We start from the raw sequence: 17360 nt of genomic DNA on the forward strand, positions 1-17360 counted from the left end.
TGATGATTGCCTGTTGTGACTTGTTTTTTCATCAGAATGTCTCGGAGCTTCAAATGCAGACAATGGTTGTTACAATGTCTTATTGCCTTCTAGTCTGGATTGAGAATGATGACTGCTGGTTGTGCCTTGCCTTTTCACCAGAATGTCTCGGAGCTTCAAATGAAGACAATGGTTGTTACAATGTCTTATTGCCTTCTAGTCTGGATTGAGAATGATGACTGCTGGTTGTGCCTTGTCTTTTCACCAGAATGTCTCGGAGCTTCAAATGCAGACAATGGTTGTTACAATGTCTTATTGCCTTCTAGTCTGGATTGAGAATGATGACTGCTGGTTGTGCCTTGTCTTTTCACCAGAATGTCTCGGAGCTTCAAATGAAGACAATGGTTGTTACAATGTCTTATTGCCTTCTAGTCTGGATTGAGAATGATGACTGCTGGTTGTGCCTTGTCTTTTCACCAGAAAGTCTCAGAGCTTCAAATGAAGACAATGGTTGTTACAATGTCTTATTGCCTTCTAGTCTGGATTGAGAATGATGACTGCTGGTTGTGCCTTGTCTTTTCACCAGAATGTCTCGGAGCTTCAAATGCAGACAATGGTTGTTACAATGTCTTATTGCCTTCTAGTCTGGATTGAGAATGATGACTGCTGGTTGTGCCTTGTCTTTTCACCAGAATGTCTCGGAGCTTCAAATGCAGACAATGGTTGTTACAATGTCTTATTGCCTTCTCGTCTGGATTGAGAATGATGACTGCTGGTTGTGCCTTGTCTTTTCACCAGAATGTCTCGGAGCTTCAAATGCAGACACTGGTTGTTACAATGTCTTATTGCCTTCTAGTCTGGATTGAGAATGATGATTGCTGGTTGTGCCTTGTCTTTTCACCAGAATGTCTCGGAGCTTCAAAGGAAGACAATGGTTATTACAATGTCTTATTGCCTTCTAGTCTGAATTGAGAATGATGACTGCTGGTTGTGCCTTGTCTTTTCACCAGAATGTCTCGGAGCTTCAAATGAAGACAATGGTTGTTACAATGTCTTATTGCCTTCTAGTCTGAATTGAGAATGATGACTGCTGGTTGTGCCTTGTCTTTTCACCAGAATGTCTCGGAGCTTCAAATGAAGACAATGGTTGTTACAATGTCTTATTGCCTTCTAGTCTGAATTGAGAATGATGACTGCTGGTTGTGACTCATCTTTTCATCAGAAAGTCTCGGAGCTTCAAATGAAGACAATGGTTGTTACAATGTCTTATTGCCTTCTAGTCCGAGTTGAGAATGATGACTGCTGGTTGTGACTCATCTTTTCATCAGAAAGTCTCGGAGCTTCAAATGAAGACAATGGTTGTTACAATGTCTTATTGCCTTCTAGTCTAAATTGAGAATGATGACTGCGGGTTGTGACTTGTCTTTTCATCAGAAAGTCTCGGAGCTTCAAATGAAGACAATGGTTGTTGCAATGTCTTATTGCCTTCTAGTCTGAATAGAAAATAATGACTGCGGGTTGTGGCTTGTCTTTTAATAAATTACTAATTACCAAGCTGTACAGGGTGAGGTTACTGTTTTCAGCAGCTGACACAGAAATGTGCAAATACCAAAGCCAGCAGACGCACAATTCAATTGAGCCCAGTTTAAAAAGCTGTATGTATCAAATGATGTTCTCATTTTAAAATATTGTCAACAACAATGTAATAACAATTATGTTTTACAATGTAGCATAAACACATCCATTATTTGTATAAATAAACCCATATCTACCAGTGTTCAGCAGAGCAGTCAGTTGACACTCTCTAATTTCAATTGATTGAATTAATCCTAGCTAAATGTGTTACAAAAGTAGAAAATTACCAAAAAATTACTATCTTGTCATAATTAAAAGACACATCATCCCCCCAACAATAAATTTGCACACTACGCCCCAAGCCCCTATAACAACAAAACCAGGTCTGCTATTTTTTTGGTGCATGCAATACATATGGAGTAAGAGTTCACCATCAATCCCCTAGAAAGCTTGCGAAAGCCTAACTAAAAAATTGCAAAAAAAGCTAGAGATGGAGTATTTTCTCCATCAACAAAAGGTGACCAATTTTCCGATCAATTTGAACATCTCATATTGTCCAGTGTACTGGTGAGGAAACTACGGTACTTGAATCCTTATATATATAAATATCTTCTTTGATTAGAAGTGTTGTCTCATATGGAAGTTTACTGGTGTACTACGACTTTAATTCACAACCAACACATGTGAATACACCTAGTTTAATCTGATTCCTCCTTTGTCCCCCAGAGGGCATACACAGCCCGATATGCCCCTTTTAATTGCTGTTTATGAGCCGGTGGACAAACAGTGTCATGTGACTTAATAGTGAATCCCAGTTCATAAGCAAGCTCCTGTCCGGCGCTGGAATCCGCATAAATCTGACTTATTTGCGAGTCCTTTAGTTTCATTTCTTTTCCATCAAGACCTTGTTGGAACTGCAATAAAGTGATTAACACATGAGACAGGTCAAGAGAACGTCATATTTTGAAAACTTCTTGGATGTCTTTTTTAGCTTCCATCTTCTTGAGCAATCCTCAACAGTGCATTTATATCATGTATCACTGCATTTCCCACTTGGCAACATACTGGCAGTCAAAGATTTGAACTTTGATTAGAGTTCAGGGGCCACATCACCTACAACCCTGGTGTAGGCCTACATGGTGGTTTTTAGCAGGGCATTGCATTGGTGGGATTAGCGCTTGTTCAGTGTGCTATGGCAAGAGGACGGAAAGTGGAGCAAAAATTCCCTTGTTCCGCATTTGTGACTCGCTCTACCAAAACTAGGCGCTTGTCGCATCTGAACTTGACAGGTTGATACGGACTTGTTGTTCATTTCCCTATTGTTGACCTTTTGTGAAATCTATTACAAACTGATTTGGTCACATTCAACAAAAGGTCAACAATAGGGAAATGAACAACAAGTCCGTATCAACCTGTCAAGTTCAGATGCGACAAGCGCCTAGTTTTGGTAGAGCGGGTCACATTTTATTTGAAGGATAGATTTGGTAGTTCCAGGAGGCATTTCCTTGCATAGGCCTAAAAAATCTACTCACCAAGTTCAGCAGGGCTTTTGACAGATTACGTGTGCACTTCGCAATGGCCTGTGTAGTGTCATCTTCCATTTCCCGCAGAGCTTCAAATACGGCCCTCAAAGCTTGAATGTTGTCTGTTATGGTGATGGGGAAGACAACACTGTTATCGCTCTGTCAGAGAAAATACAAGATGCATCAAGAAATATGGCTCAGATCTCGATTTAGAAATTCCGAAAACAAATATGAATGACCCCTAACCCCACATTCAACTTCTCAAATTTTCATAGTTAAGATGGTGACCACATTTCACATCATGTTCGGATGTAGCCAGTGACAATGGGGCATCACTCTTCTGTCCTCGGCAAGGTGGAACAGGTCACCGGTACCTATGTGTGTCATGTCTCCTATTCAATATTCGAGTGGACCCCAAAATAATCATCCCAATCATGCAGCCTTCATCCAACCCCTGGCCTTGTATCATGTTACATTCACAAGCTTGGAGAGCATAGGGCCTACCAGGGACATAGAATGTTGAAGCATGACGTTCTGAGATGAGGGCCCATCTGCTTAAGGTAACTTTTGTTTTCAGATTAGGCTCACCTTCAAATTGAAACCAGCGTACTCCAATAAACCAGTCCAGGACGAATCATCCGATCCCAACGTCTTCTTGAGGCCAGCAATGTCAGAGTACTTCCGCTCTCCACTTTTGACTGAGTGGTATGCTTGCTTCAGCTGTGGGTGAAAGATGCACAGACAGTCAAAACCATGGGTGGGCACATCCTAAGCTATGGACGATTTTGAGAAAAAACTTTGCCCCCAATCACCACTAGTTGAGGTGACAGATGACTTCCTTTGCGATATCTGAATATCCTACCATTTGGTCACTTACATGTTCACTGTTCAAACACTGAACATTGCATTTTCATGCATGCATATGAACCTTCTGCGACACCAACGCACTGCACCAGTCTTCATTTGACAGAGGTCAGCTTCTGCACCAGTCATGAGATCTTCTTTTTCTTACCAGGGTGACAAAATTATCAACCGCAACCGGCGTCTCACATATGTGTAGAACAGTCTTGGTGAATTTCTCCCTCTGGTCGCTCTTCAAGTCAATGATAGGGGCAAATGTCCTATACAGGGATAGATCTGAAAGTGTAATTCTAGGGTATTAAATGGATCAGAATGTCTAAAAATGCTTGAGCGGGGGAAGAAAACAGAAATGTTCTGTATGTGTATCACTATTAAATCTGATGTGCACTCCAAGTTTCAGCTAATTTGCATGCACAATGACTGCACTACGGCATTGTGTATTTTTATTTTCCTGATCCACTAGCAAATACAATTGACACGAACTACGTATCACGGCTGTGTACAACTTTGAAGTATCATGCACACTTGAAAATAATCTTACTTGTCTGACCCTTTGGGTCATTAGGCTCGTCATCTGCACAAAATTGCAACACACATCAATGTACAGGAAAAACCAATCTGGTCATGCAGGACAAACGGGATTTGTAGCTGGTATCAAGCCTGTGCATATAGTACTTCACCAAAAGAAAATCTGCTATTCGATGTAAAATTGACATCAAATTACATTACAAAGTGTGGATGACATGATCAAGTATGTGACACACAGATGGCATGTCACTGCACAAGCTCTGTAAAGCTGTGTATCCACACACTGAAGTAGCCAGGGAACTTATTGTCCATGCAGGAGCAAGCTGGTCAATCATGATTGTTTTGGGTGTTGTATCATAAGACCTTACCAATGTAATTGTCAGTTTAACAGATTTTTAGGACACACCAGGATGAAAAAAGATAATGAATAGGCTGATTTAGAAGCTGGGCTAGTGTTATCAGGTATATCCCCGGTGGACCCTGCCTCGAAATCAGAGTCGAAACCTGTTATTTTGATTATCCATCACTTAACAAAGTGATACAAGTTGCATGAAACATGACCACATATAAAGACAATTTTTCAAAATTTGACCTCAGTGAAGCAAAATTCATTAAATGAACAATTAAACTGGTATGGCCTGAGACAAAATGGCTTCCAAACCTGTCAAAGTTCCATGATGCTTTCCCAGGTGATGATGGAAATGACTGAGTGCATGTATGACTTCATAGAAATGATATTTGAGGTATTAATTAAACATAAATACATAAGAAAGGCTTTAGTTTACGCTATTGAATCAGCCTAGGCTACTGGGAAAAGCCTACTCATTTCTGATGCTGACTACCAACTAGGTTACAGAGGCAACACTGAAGACCAAAATTAGCAAAGTTTCATAAAGCAAATTTCATAAATAAGGACAAACATGAAAACTAAACCATTTTGAACAGGAATTAATTGAGATATTTTTGTAGTTGTTTGAAACACTTATGATGCTCACCTGCGGTTGTGCCATCAGTAGAATCCTTTGCCGATGACCAGAATCCCCCGGGGGTGTCTGGATCAAACATGATCTCTATGCTCCCATCGCTCTTCACCATCAGTTCATACACCTCGAATGCGAGGGGCGTGCCAGCCTTCACAGTGAATGACTTATCCTTCTGGTCATCGACTGAACCACTCTCGTTGATGTCAACGACTTCCAGCTGAAGTGGAATTCAAAATAATAAGGAGCTAATCTTTTATCAGTGCAGTTTCAAGCTATGCAAATCATACCTATTTACGGTAGGTTTAAGGAATTAATACCACGCACCAAGCTGGCTGCTTGTGGTTGTCTGACCGCTTGTAGCCCAAAAAAGCAAAGCAAAACCCTAGGTGCCAGCCGGGGGTTATAGATGTAGTCCACACCTTGGTTGCAACACCAAGGACTGCTACTGCTTGGATTGAAGTAATGCACATACGTGATCTAAGTATAAATGTACATATACAAATCAAACTGGAAATGTGGTTTTCCCACTCATAGCATCTACTCAGCCAATCTGAAAATAATGATGCGTTAACATGTTATGGTTCATTACAATTTTTTCAAACCCATCATGCATCACTCATCCCTGGACATCCCTTTTTGACCACGCGGAAATCTGTCAGCATGCAGGTTTCCCTACCACTCCTCCACCAAGACATGCAAACTATAGACACGCTGGAGGTACACCTCTCTCACATCACCAACACCACAAACCTTTTAGAGATTAACAGCAGACATATCTACCTTCTTCTCAATAAGAGACCCAACTTCTTCAGCCACTTTTACCACAATCTTGGGTGTGGTGCTGTCAGATTTGGTGGACTTTGAAGGCAAGCACTATTTAAGGTAAAGAAACCGACTTAGGTAAACATCTGATGTCCTTTACCCTTCAGGCAATGTTGGGAAAAGATGCTCACGATCTCAATCGAATCATGGCAACCAGACATTGTCCCCTCTCTTTCAATACTGACCAAAACACCAGCAAAGTAGTTCTAGTAGTAAGGGATACTAATAGTCGATGCAAGGAGGATAAAACATAAATAAGCATAATGGAAACATACCTTTGACTGCACCTCCTTTGAGTCCTGCATTCAATGGAATAAAAGAAGGGAACACTTTGACTTTCAAGTTCACATTTCATTCAAACCATGGTAAGTTATTTTACTAGGGTTGTTTCTTTAGCTACTACAATGTTGCACAGTAAACCGCTAAATTTTGCGAATAAAAATAAAACTCACGAAAAATATCTTTGTATTTTTTAGGAATTTTTCTGACATGCAAAAAAGTGACGTGAAAATTAGGCGGTTTACAGTATCGGGTTAGTGAATTATTGTGTCTTTTTAATTTTCATCAAATTGCTTAAAACGCAAAACGCTTGCTTCAATAAAGTACACACTACAAGTACCTTATCGATGTCTATCTCCTCGCTGGCTTTCTTTTCCGTGTCTAAGGTAATGACGCAATCTTGAGTCGTCCTAGCGATGCCCACCACTACACATAGGACCTTACGGTGTTTGAGACGTGTTTGCTTCACTAAGCTGTGGTCAAGGTTCAACTTCCTGAAAGTGGAGGTAAGGAAGTTAGACCAGATAAAGAAAAATAATAGAAATCAATGTTGGAAGAACATTTATTTTACTGGTTGTGCACTGGAACATTTCGTCAACATCTCATACTTCTGTTCTGGTTTTTTTTGTGTCACTTACATGATATTATCTCCAGAACAATTACAGGCCAGCAATTCTGACGGGACATGAGTAGGCCTGAACAAAGGGACAAATATATTGCTCACTTTGATTTCATGACCTCGAGAAGCTTCTGCGCATCAGCCACTTCCTTTTCCACGTCACCAAAGTTCGACTCCACATGTACATAATCACTCCCAGAAAGATCCACCTCAAATACCGCTTTAATTTTGGCACCAAATTTCCCAGAGAGAGACACTTTTGACTTCTTGGAGTACTTCTCCACAAATATATCTTTTGTGACAGGGACGTCTGTGAGTTTTTCCTGTCCTATGATAATCTCCTCCAAACTGAAGTCTTGAGTTTGATATTTTGGGCTCTGCCAAAAGAATCGTCGGTTCTTCTTCACAACAATTTGGAGTGGTTTAAATGCATCTGCTTCAAAAAGGGATGGCACCGGATGCAAGCAGTCCTCGCCAGCCTGTTTTACAAAGTCGTGTATGGATGCCTCAAACATCTTCTTTAAAAACCTTCGTCGGTGGGAGCAGGACCAGCAACTGACGTTAATATATCAACTGAAATATAAGACAATGATAAGAACAAGACCTCCAGGGTGATTGATATCATTTTCAATATGGCAGTAGACAACCTTGGAGGAATTATACTTGACAAGTATAATTCCTCCAAGAGACAACATAAAACATACACTGATACAGACGTTAAATCGGGAATATAGGACAAACTATTTCAAACCGAAGTCGTTGAATGCAGATTATGAGAGGGTACATGCCCAAAACACTTTGGAACATGCCAGTTGAAATAAGACATGAAAAAAATGAGTGCACTATGACTATGCCTTCAAGTTTCACAACTGCAGAGTGAACAGGTGAAAGTGAAAGAAAGCAAAACAAAAACCAGCGTTTCTCACCTGTTTGGACGTTGTTAAACGCTGAAGTGAAAGTCGAACCTGTTACCTGGTGAGACTTCAAATACTACTTCTGGCTATCAACAATGTCAATAGTAAAATACCAGCGTCTGATTGGGTATAGGCTAATATGGGAAAAATAGAGCACTTTTTTTACCGCTGTTGACAGATTGACGATCACTTCCTGGTTCTTTAAATCGACCTCGACCTTTGACCTGCTTTGGTTTCTATCATTGCCGTTAGTGTCGCTAGTATACAATATTGGTTCTAGTTCTTCGATCTGCCGCTAGGATTCCGTCCTTGGATGTCAGCTTAACGGCCGCGTCGGAAGGAATCAAATCGCCGCTATATACTACGAAAGCCCAGAAGGCTCATTCAATATTCAAAATTAAAAATTGGAAATATCCAACAAAAATTGAAGTTTGAAGTTTGAACTATGCTCTTCTTTGACTTCAAAATTTGAAATTTGAAATATTGAATTAAAGAAGTACATTTTGAATAAAGAGTTTGCATTGCATTGATGAATTTCAGGGGAAAACTTACTTCATTTTCGGATTGGTCTTTTGCTGTACATTACCACATGTATTTTCCTGTACATTTGATTCCACACTGCTAGTGCTACAGAGCAGTTAGTAGTACTGCCAGTAGAACTTATATTTATAAGGTATTCTTCTTGATAGCATTTCAGCGAAAGCATTGAGTTCTTAGGTTGCTGGTTGCTAAATGTCACCGATCGCGCAGCAGCAATCAGTATAGGGGCCAAAGAGTCGGAGGTTTGTTTGAAATTGAAGACGAAGTCGCCTATGACCCCATGTCAGGCTTCACAGCCGCCAACCCACATGCTCAAAGTGGTTAATCTGATAATCGAGTGAAGAGGGAGAAAAGAAGTCATATTCGAGTTGTACTCATCAAAGGTCGTGCCCTCTTCATTCACATCTTGGTAGAAAATGGCAAAACCAATACTAAACGCCTACCTCACATAGAATTCTCTATCTTTGCAGAAAAGACAGCATATTGATGATTTGAGATTTGTGGGACGCCTCTTGTTAGACCTGAACCTTCACCACTCTGATTGAAAGATGTCAGAAGTACAGAAAGAGGAGGTGAGTAATATTAATAAGATAAAGCCAACCCTCCACAGTCATTGAAAAAGAATGCACAGCGAGAGACATAGATTTTCGTCTGGAAATTTCAGGTGCAAATCGGCCTTACGTTACTTCTTTTTATTTGAGAATCTACTCTGACTTAACCTTGATAATTGTCCATCCCATTGTATAGTTGAGAATTGTAACTTTTATATGAGGCCTTGATCCAAAGATTCTGTTAGTTTAGTTGAGAATTGTAACTTTTATATGAGGCCTTGATCCAAAGATCCCGTTAGTTAGTTTTCTGTTGAGATTACCGAGGAGATACATTTTGTGCTGCCATAATGATTGTGTTTGTTTTCAGACAACGAGGAGCGAGTACAAGCTGGAGGCAGATACAGAGCTCAGATTTGAAGTGGAACATAACGCTTCAGTACAATTAGAGGTTTGTGTAACTGTAAAGCACTCTATCATTCAAAGATAATGCATAACACAAGCGGTAAATGAAAAAATCCTTGAATTTGATCATAAAACTCCATATTTATTCTATTTCAGCTAGTTGAAGGCAAGGCCGAGTTGTTTGGTTCGGAACTGACAAAGAATAAACGCTACTCCTTTCCCTCCCAGTCCAAGGTGGCGATCTTCACCTGGCAAGGATGCATACTCATGATATCCTTTAAGAACAAAGGCTTCATAAAACTAGGAACTTTTTCTGCGCTCAGAATCTTTTAGATTTACGCTCGACAGCCATCTCTTTTCCTGTAACAAAGTAAACTGTCCTAGAAAGTTCTGACGTAGAGCCCCAGGGTTTGGTAGTCAGGTGATCAACCTTTAGTCTACCACCAATTGAAAATGAGCACATTTAGCTTTGCAAACATTTCCTTAACACTGTGTAACTGTCAGGTAAGACTGAAGTAGCTTATATCGCCAAGGACACACCAATGACGATGTATGTGAATACTCACGCTGCGCTGGAGCAGATGAGACAAGCTGCTGACTCGGACAAATCAAGAGGGCCCAGGGTACGTTTTTCCATATCTTATGAGCTTTCTGCTTGACACATTGGAGCAGAAACATTTCCCTGAGAGCTTGGCGACACACGACAGTCTGTTTCCCAAGTCCGGTCTTGTTCATGCGGACATCATTTTCTCTCAATGATGAATTGCAATCAATCGTGGCTTCATGACTATTCATCTTCTCTTCATAGGTAATGGTGGTGGGCCCAACAGACGTCGGCAAAACAACTGTTTGCAGTATCTTATTGAACTATGCCGTCCGAGTGGGTAGAGCGCCCGTGTTTGTCGATCTTGATGTCGGTCAGAGTAATATTGGTATTCCGGGAACGATAGGTGAGTCTACTCTCATGTTTTTTTCCCTCAAATCCAGTTTGTACTTATAGTTTCAAGGCCATTTGAGATGAAGAAAGGCCTCCTTACTCAGTTGCTTTTCATAATGACAGGTACATACACTTTTTGATAATGAGTGTGGGAGCCCACAGAAAAGTTGTATTCTTATTTGTATTTCAGGAGCACTTATAGTAGAACGGCCAGCAGATGTAGAAGACGGCTTTGCAGAATCAGCGCCCCTTGTCTATCACTTTGGTTACAATACGCCATCACCTAATTTAGATCTCTACAATCTGTTAGTCTCCAGATTAGCTCTTGTTTGTAATCAGAGGTGCGAGAATAGTAAAAAAGGTATGTATCAAAATTGATAAAAAAAGTAAGTTTTAGGACTATTCTGTCTCAAAGTGCTCTTCATTCATTCCCAGGCCTCACCCAGAAATATTTCTGCAGAAAGCACAGAACGCAAATACTGCACTACACTTAGCCATTTAAGGCCAATTGAAAGTACCAAGGTGTAGTTTCCAAAAAGGCATGAAAATTTAGTGGATTACAGTCATTTAATGCCAGTTGCTTATTGCAAATTTTTCTGCTTCAGCAAATACAAGTGGTATCATAATAAACACATGTGGTTGGGTGCGATCGGGAGGTTACCAGTGTATCATCCATGCTGCTGGAGCGTTTGAGGTGGATGTGATTATCGTCTTGGATCAGGAACGGTTACACAGCGAACTAGTACGAGATATGCCAGATTTTGTGAAGGTGTTATTGTTACCGAAATCAGGAGGGGTGAGTTTATGAAATGCTGAAGTTCACCTTTTTATGTGACGGTTTTCCGTAGAGAATCTTTGCTCAAAGCACTATACCAAGAGTCTTCCATGGACCAGGTGCTCTGCGCGAAGAACAATGGATTTAAGTCAGTGAGTCTTGCATGCTTGTCAAAGCAATCATTCCAAAATTAGTTTTAAAACGAGTCAAATTTTTTCCTTCGAAATTATATAGCATATCATTGACTTGTCTTTCCAATTTTAGGTTGTTGAGAGAAGCAAAGAGTTCCGAGGCCAGTCAAGAGAGAGACGAATCAAAGAGTATTTCTATGGACGGCGAAATAATTTATATCCACATTCCTTTGAAATTAGATTTTCTGATGTCAAGACTTTCAAAATTGGTGGTAAGAGGTGTTTGTAGGTGCCAAATGTTGGAGAGAAAAACATTGTCTAGACTCTACAAGCTAGTGTAATATAATCTGATTGAGTGTTGAGTAAATGATGTGCGTACTGGAAGAACAGAGAGAAATAATGGCCAAAGGACACGACCCGATCTGAGAAATAGGTAGTCACAACTTACATTGAATATTTATTGTGATGTTTTGTTCTTCATCTTCTAGCCCCAGTCATTCCAGAATCTTGTATGCCATTGGGAATGAAGGCTGACGATAACAAGACAAAGTTAGTCCCGCTTCAACCAGGTAGATATCCTATTGTAGACATCTAGTTCAAAACATCAAGCCCAATGTGAAAAGAATTCCTCAACTATATCAGTACCATCCTGTACTGCTTGATTCTCTTTCTTTTGTCTCTAGGTATGAATCTTCTCAACCACATCTTAAGTGTCAGTATGGCAGTAACGAAGGATGAGGACATCGTCCAGACAAATGTGGCTGGATTCATAGTTGTGTAAGTAGTTCTCTCCTGTATTTCATAAAGGCAATGTCAAACTTACAGATGGCAGTGACAAGTTGGCAGCAGGGCAAGCTCTTACACTACATTTACAATCCATTAAGCTAATATAACAATTTGCTCATTTTTCAGTACCGAAGTGAACATGGACCGGCAGACAATGAGTGTGCTATCTCCATCACCGAGACCCCTGCCCAGGAACATTCTTGTTCTAATGGATGTACAGTTCATGGATATGACCCTAAAATGATGGATGACATTGTGTACACACGAGACAGTGCCAGAGAAATATTGATACACGGAATAGGATTGTCCATTTTGATAATTTGTTATCTGTGTCTGAAGATTTTATCCAAAAGTGCATTTATCTTCCACACCAAATACAGTTGTGCATTTCTATGATCATCGTTGTCCGTCAGTCCAAAACTCTCTTCACTGAGGTAAGAAGTTTTGGACTGATGTACACCAATGATGAATCATTCATTAATAAGGTAAAGTCTGTTGTTACAGGCCATCACAACTCCCAAGGTAGCAGCATATGGTTATCTAAAATATCAGGTTCTGTTATGAAAATACTGTACATTTGCAGGGGATATTACGTTATTGAATCATTCTATGCATTGAATACTTCAAATATTTTATATTGAATAAATGCTTTCTATGTAGATTAAAGTCATTGTTTGCTCATTTCTCACGGGTTCTGCATTGAAAGGGTGAATACATATTTGTGACCCGTTCCAGCAAAACCAGTCGCATGTCGCTCTGAGCTTGGCAGGTTGAGACGGACTGTTTGTTCATTTCACTATTGTCTGCCTTTTGTGAAATCTGACGACATCAATTTCTTCTGTTATCTCCAGGTGTCATATAGGCTCATCTTATGTGCGACATGCGACTGGTTTTGCTAGAACGGGTCACATTTGAGTTTGTTTTTGCATAATCATGTACAGTCGCACTGTACATGAAAAGGCTACATCAGAGACTTTGACTGAGGATTGCATGCACATCTTCGCGGGTTGCCCAGGACTTCGGACTGTAACTGTAACAAGGAAGAAGTGGTCTGAGGTTATTTTCCTGAAAGGTCAGCTGATGGAGGACACCTTTGGGTAGGGGCTTAATTTCATCACTGCAGTGACAAAGACTGTCTCAGTGGTGCAACTGTTGGAACTATTCAGTTTGAAGATACAATGTAAGACATCAACTTGGTGAAAGATGGTGAATGAACAGCCTGTCACCGTGTTCAGGAGAAAAGGCCAAGTCTAGTATTGAGAGAATTCATAGTACTTGTCATTGGGCTCATATATTTTTGAAATTCCCTCCACCAACCTCACACCAGAAGACTGGATGTGACCTGGAGACAAGATTGTCCTAGTTTCATAATCTCCTCATTTCTTCACGTGTTCTTTTCTTACTTGATTAGTTTCACGTTGCTCCACTCTATTTGGCGTATACCAGTTGTGTCTTATGAAATTTGAGGAGTTTGACCACTTTGTCTTCGGCACTTTTGAATGGGCAGGTTGTCCATCTTCCGTCAATGCGGCCTGGTTACATTTTACAGGCACCCAGCTAGTAGTTTTATAAGTTCTTTCATTCATTCCCGTATTTCGCCGTCATCGTCAAGATTTTATTACACGATCTCAGGATCAGATAACAGCATGTCTAAAGATATAGATGTGGCAGGTAAGCATTCGATAATAGTGTTAGTTATACGCTTTTAAATGAAGTTTATGTGTGTGTGTTAGATCGTCCCTGTCTACAGGGTGAAGCTAAAAAATGTTAGGCCTAGCCTATTATTCAAGTATTCCTACTCCTAGTATGTCTACTCTAACAGTCTATAGGAACCAGTTGTTGTCATCTGATCTGGCATATGTCAATGTCTGGCCTTAACGTGCGTGATGATGGCTCGAGTCGGCCAGAGCGCCAACTGTGTCGTGTGTTGTAGCGGTAGGTATGTCACAAGGCAAGGGTGGTTGAACCCCCGACTTCATTTGTCAGAACTTGTAAAAGTTGTATCCTATTCTCTCTTATATCCACAGCGATGAGGAAGCCCTACCGTGGGAGTCAAGACATATTCGACACCAAAGACTTGGCAGCCTTGGATCCATTTGACCAGTTCTCGGCCTGGTTTACCGAGGCTTGTAAGGTTCCTTCCATTAAGGAAGCCAACGCCATGTCCCTAGCAACTGCAAACAAGTAAGCTTACTCGATCAATGTCATGCCTGAAAAGGTTTACTTAGCCATAGCTACAGCTATTGCTTATTGGGAGGTGAGATCTAGAACAGCTGTATGTTTTATATCATACACAATGAATCTGCCAAAGTTGGTTGAGTCGTTGGGCCATAAATGGTGCTATGCTGCCATTCCTGGACTTCAAAGCATAGAAGCTGTAAGGAATAGTACAATCAGATCAACTCTGAAGAAAATTTAGCTTTCACTTATTACTAATAGCCACAATTTATTCGGTGTTGAACTCTACCCCAAATACCTCTTTACCAATCATACTGATAGCAAGTTTTTCTCCCTCATGAATGCATTATGGTCATTTTCTTGCAGAGAAGGTCACCCTTCAGTCAGAATGGTTCTCCTCAAAGGGTATGACAAGACTGGCTTCAAATTCTTCACTAACTATGGAAGCAGGAAGGCATCAGAACTGGTGAGTCGTGTGGATATTAAATGTGAAGTATAACACATGAGTGATTATCTGGTAGCTGTCAAGATTGTCCATACAACATTGCTGAGGATATCAACAAGGACCCGATAGATTGCGGGGCAGACTGAACACAGCTCCAATAGATTGCAGGCACTGATAACTGCTTAAGGTATTGAAACATAGGTGCTGACAATGACCATGACCCTATAGAATGTATTGTTGGGAGGCTGGACTGATCCTTGTATCCAACCACTAGTTGATAATGATGGATACCAAATACCCAAAGCAAGGTCTCAATGTTCTGGTACTCTAGAATAGGAAACAATGTTTCTGCTATGAAAATTCATCCAGACTTTTAAGTTTGGTGTGTTTGTCTTCCAGGATTCAAATCCGTTTGCCTCCCTCTTGTTCTACTGGTCCAGTAATGAATGTGATAGTACTATATCTCGGCAGGTGGGTGCACCATAATTACATCAATTTACTATTCTTTGTTTCAGACAGAAAATCCACATGCTTCGCTAATGTTCTATTGGGAAGCCATGATGCGAGTGGTATGTTCAAATAGTTCTCAATTGAAAACTTGTGGCCTATAGATCGATGCACTTGATTGGGAAGAACGCTTACAAAGGCCAACACTACATTATGTAAATGTTGTTCCAATCAAGTGCATGGATCTATAGTGTAGGATAAGGAAATGTTTTCAAAAAAGTTCGAAATTTTCATCAACTTTGGATATGACCTGTTGTGTAAAAGCTCTCTCACTATCCGATTCTACTGTTAGATTTTTCGGAAATGTTTTCTGAAATAAGTAATTAACATTCTCTGATCTTGTCCCAGGTTCGCATTGAAGGTGTGGCCGAAAAGCTTTCCGTAGAAGAGTCAACAGAATACTTTCATTCTCGTCCGAGATCTAGTCAAATAGGTGCTATTGTTAGTCAGCAGAGTTCTGTTGTAGAAAGTCGATCGGTAAGTCTTCCAGGTGCTCCCGCATCTGAACTATATTCCAGAATCAATAGCTACTAGGTCGCACTGATCAGTTGCAGTGTTTGGTAACCCAGCTGGATTTTGCACTTTGATTGGGAAACCCTGGACATCACGTCTACCTGTGAAGCCAGTCTTTCTCGTCCCAGAGGTATTGAGTTTAGTCTGAAAGGCATAGGACTTATGATCAGCGATTTAACCCTCTAACTTCTGCCTAGAGTACCCCTTTAAGTATGGTCACCTATATTTTCAGGTTTTAGACAAGCGAAATGAGGAACTAATGACACAGTATGAGGATGAGTCGGTACATATACCTAAACCTGATCATTGGTGAGTATCTGATGGTCATGAAAATGAGACTTACACAACTGTCAGGTGAAGAGATTTGCTGTAGGATGTGATGACCACCAAATCCAATTTGACCAGACCTGGGCAATGTCTTCAACTCTGCCATCATTGCACAAATGATTGTCGATTGAAATTCTCAATTTTACATGCTTAGAATCTTCGATTGCTCAATGAAGAATCTATGATAACAGATCACTGTCGGAGATTCTCTGACAGAAACTTTGGCCTGTGTGAATGTGTCCAACAGGTAACATGCCAATGTCTTCTATTTTCAGGGGAGGATACAAAGTCGTACCCAGAGTTATAGAATTCTGGCAGGGACAGACAAACCGATTACACGACCGCCTAGTATTCCGGCGTCAAAGAAACGGAGAGATTCTGGATGAGAAAGTTTCACAAGTAGTAAATGATGGTTGGATTTTAGAGAGATTAGCTCCTTGATGTTATATGGACAGTTAGCACTCATGCATCCATATCTTTCCGATAAATATACCAAAGCATGTGATGTGGTTTGAGGTTTTGTTGGTGGGTCGTCTTGGACTTACCAGTGATTATATATTTGGTTGTGGAAATGAAGGTCTTTTGTTATTATTTAAAGACTGCATTGTAAGTTTTTCTCTAAATGAATGTTATCATGACTATGCTGTTCTGAAGTTGTAGAACAGAATTCATTATTGCAATAAATTATAACTTTTTCTATGATTTGTTAGTTAAGTCATTCCAGTCTTTGGGAAAACTTGTCTCGGATGGAATGTGTGGATGAAGAATGGATCCTTCATGGACAAGCTCCTACCATTGGTACTGGGCAGTGATAGAGTCCAAAATATCTGGACATCAGCAATCCTACATGTATACTGGTTATTGGAGGCCAATACATCCTTGGGGTCTCATGCTGAATTCCTGGCACTAGTTGTGGGTCACTTAATCTATCATTGAAGACCATCTGGGGTATAGAACAGTTATCGGATAAACTGGGATAGGAGGGGTGTACTAATGTGCATACTTGTGGTCATCAACAACCAAACATGATGAATTTCCAATCATTGTGTACAGGGCGGGCCAATCCATTTTGCATTCGCTGGCTGGGCTTGGTCTCAGTAGATACAGGCTCGTTGGACAAATGTCTTCAGTGAAAATCATCAGGTTGTGATATGGAACACCTACCTCCCTATCTCCTTTAGGTTG

General features: G+C 40.5%; 3 protein-coding genes across 8 annotated transcripts; 2 read left to right on the forward strand and 1 right to left on the reverse strand.

Annotated features, from left to right (window-relative positions):
* Positions 1 to 1497: 1497 nt before the first annotated feature.
* On the reverse strand, positions 1498 to 8301 carry LOC135500431 (gasdermin-E-like). 4 transcript variants are annotated; one of them, XM_064791893.1, is made up of 11 exons: positions 8096 to 8301; positions 7275 to 7742; positions 6891 to 7044; positions 6547 to 6570; positions 6230 to 6322; positions 5462 to 5666; positions 5128 to 5187; positions 4090 to 4214; positions 3666 to 3797; positions 3087 to 3236; positions 1498 to 2468 (listed from the first exon to the last, which is right to left on the reverse strand). In XM_064791893.1, the coding sequence occupies exons 2-11, from the start codon at positions 7682 to 7684 to the stop codon at positions 2253 to 2255; spliced, it is 1569 nt and encodes a 522-aa protein (XP_064647963.1). In that variant the 5' UTR covers positions 7685 to 7742; positions 8096 to 8301; the 3' UTR covers positions 1498 to 2252. The 4 variants fall into 4 exon arrangements, with proteins under 4 accessions (XP_064647963.1, XP_064647965.1, XP_064647964.1 ...); XM_064791895.1 differs by lacking the exon at positions 6230 to 6322; XM_064791894.1 differs by lacking the exon at positions 5128 to 5187.
* Positions 8302 to 8442: 141 nt separating this feature from the next.
* LOC135500324 (polyribonucleotide 5'-hydroxyl-kinase Clp1-like) lies at positions 8443 to 12805 on the forward strand. 2 transcript variants are annotated; one of them, XM_064791716.1, is made up of 12 exons: positions 8443 to 8756; positions 9094 to 9195; positions 9542 to 9622; positions 9733 to 9846; positions 10074 to 10199; positions 10385 to 10526; positions 10704 to 10874; positions 11119 to 11309; positions 11553 to 11691; positions 11908 to 11988; positions 12103 to 12196; positions 12332 to 12805. In XM_064791716.1, exons 2-12 carry the CDS (start codon positions 9172 to 9174, stop codon positions 12447 to 12449), a joined length of 1281 nt encoding a protein of 426 aa, XP_064647786.1. In that variant the 5' UTR covers positions 8443 to 8756; positions 9094 to 9171; the 3' UTR covers positions 12450 to 12805. The 2 variants fall into 2 exon arrangements, with proteins under 2 accessions (XP_064647786.1, XP_064647787.1); XM_064791717.1 differs by having other exon boundaries at positions 8477 to 8517; positions 9169 to 9195.
* Positions 12806 to 13604: 799 nt separating this feature from the next.
* LOC135500415 (pyridoxine-5'-phosphate oxidase-like) lies at positions 13605 to 16872 on the forward strand. 2 transcript variants are annotated; one of them, XM_064791872.1, is made up of 7 exons: positions 13605 to 13876; positions 14233 to 14389; positions 14750 to 14849; positions 15228 to 15299; positions 15684 to 15812; positions 16081 to 16157; positions 16451 to 16872. In XM_064791872.1, the coding sequence occupies exons 1-7, from the start codon at positions 13705 to 13707 to the stop codon at positions 16614 to 16616; spliced, it is 873 nt and encodes a 290-aa protein (XP_064647942.1). In that variant the 5' UTR covers positions 13605 to 13704; the 3' UTR covers positions 16617 to 16872. The 2 variants fall into 2 exon arrangements, with proteins under 2 accessions (XP_064647942.1, XP_064647943.1); XM_064791873.1 differs by lacking the exon at positions 15228 to 15299 and adding an exon at positions 15344 to 15397.
* Positions 16873 to 17360: the final 488 nt, after the last annotated feature.

Source organism: Lineus longissimus, chromosome 16 (assembly GCF_910592395.1).
Source record: "Lineus longissimus chromosome 16, tnLinLong1.2, whole genome shotgun sequence".
NCBI lineage: Eukaryota > Metazoa > Nemertea > Pilidiophora > Heteronemertea > Lineidae > Lineus > Lineus longissimus.

What these genes read in the sequence shown, in the direction of transcription:
- LOC135500431 (XM_064791893.1), bottom strand. Translation starts at nt 7,684, where the DNA reads ATGTTTGAGGCATCCATACACGACTTTGTAAAACAGGCTGGCGAGGAC. An exon ending in TTGATAATTTTGTCACCCTG is followed by an intron (nt 3,798 to 4,089) that starts GTAAGAAAAAGA and finishes TTTCACCCACAG; the next exon opens with CTGAAGCAAGCATACCACTC. An exon ending in CAAAAGCCCTGCTGAACTTG is followed by an intron (nt 2,469 to 3,086) that starts GTGAGTAGATTT and finishes ACTTTATTGCAG; the next exon opens with TTCCAACAAGGTCTTGATGG.
- LOC135500324 (XM_064791716.1), top strand. Translation starts at nt 9,172, where the DNA reads ATGTCAGAAGTACAGAAAGAGGAG. An exon ending in GTGCGAGAATAGTAAAAAAG is followed by an intron (nt 10,875 to 11,118) that starts GTATGTATCAAA and finishes TTTCTGCTTCAG; the next exon opens with CAAATACAAGTGGTATCATA. An exon ending in CAAGACTTTCAAAATTGGTG is followed by an intron (nt 11,692 to 11,907) that starts GTAAGAGGTGTT and finishes TTCATCTTCTAG; the next exon opens with CCCCAGTCATTCCAGAATCT.
- LOC135500415 (XM_064791872.1), top strand. Translation starts at nt 13,705, where the DNA reads ATGGGCAGGTTGTCCATCTTCCGTCAATGCGGCCTGGTTACATTTTAC. An exon ending in GCAGGAAGGCATCAGAACTG is followed by an intron (nt 14,850 to 15,227) that starts GTGAGTCGTGTG and finishes TTTGTCTTCCAG; the next exon opens with GATTCAAATCCGTTTGCCTC. An exon ending in ATACCTAAACCTGATCATTG is followed by an intron (nt 16,158 to 16,450) that starts GTGAGTATCTGA and finishes TTCTATTTTCAG; the next exon opens with GGGAGGATACAAAGTCGTAC.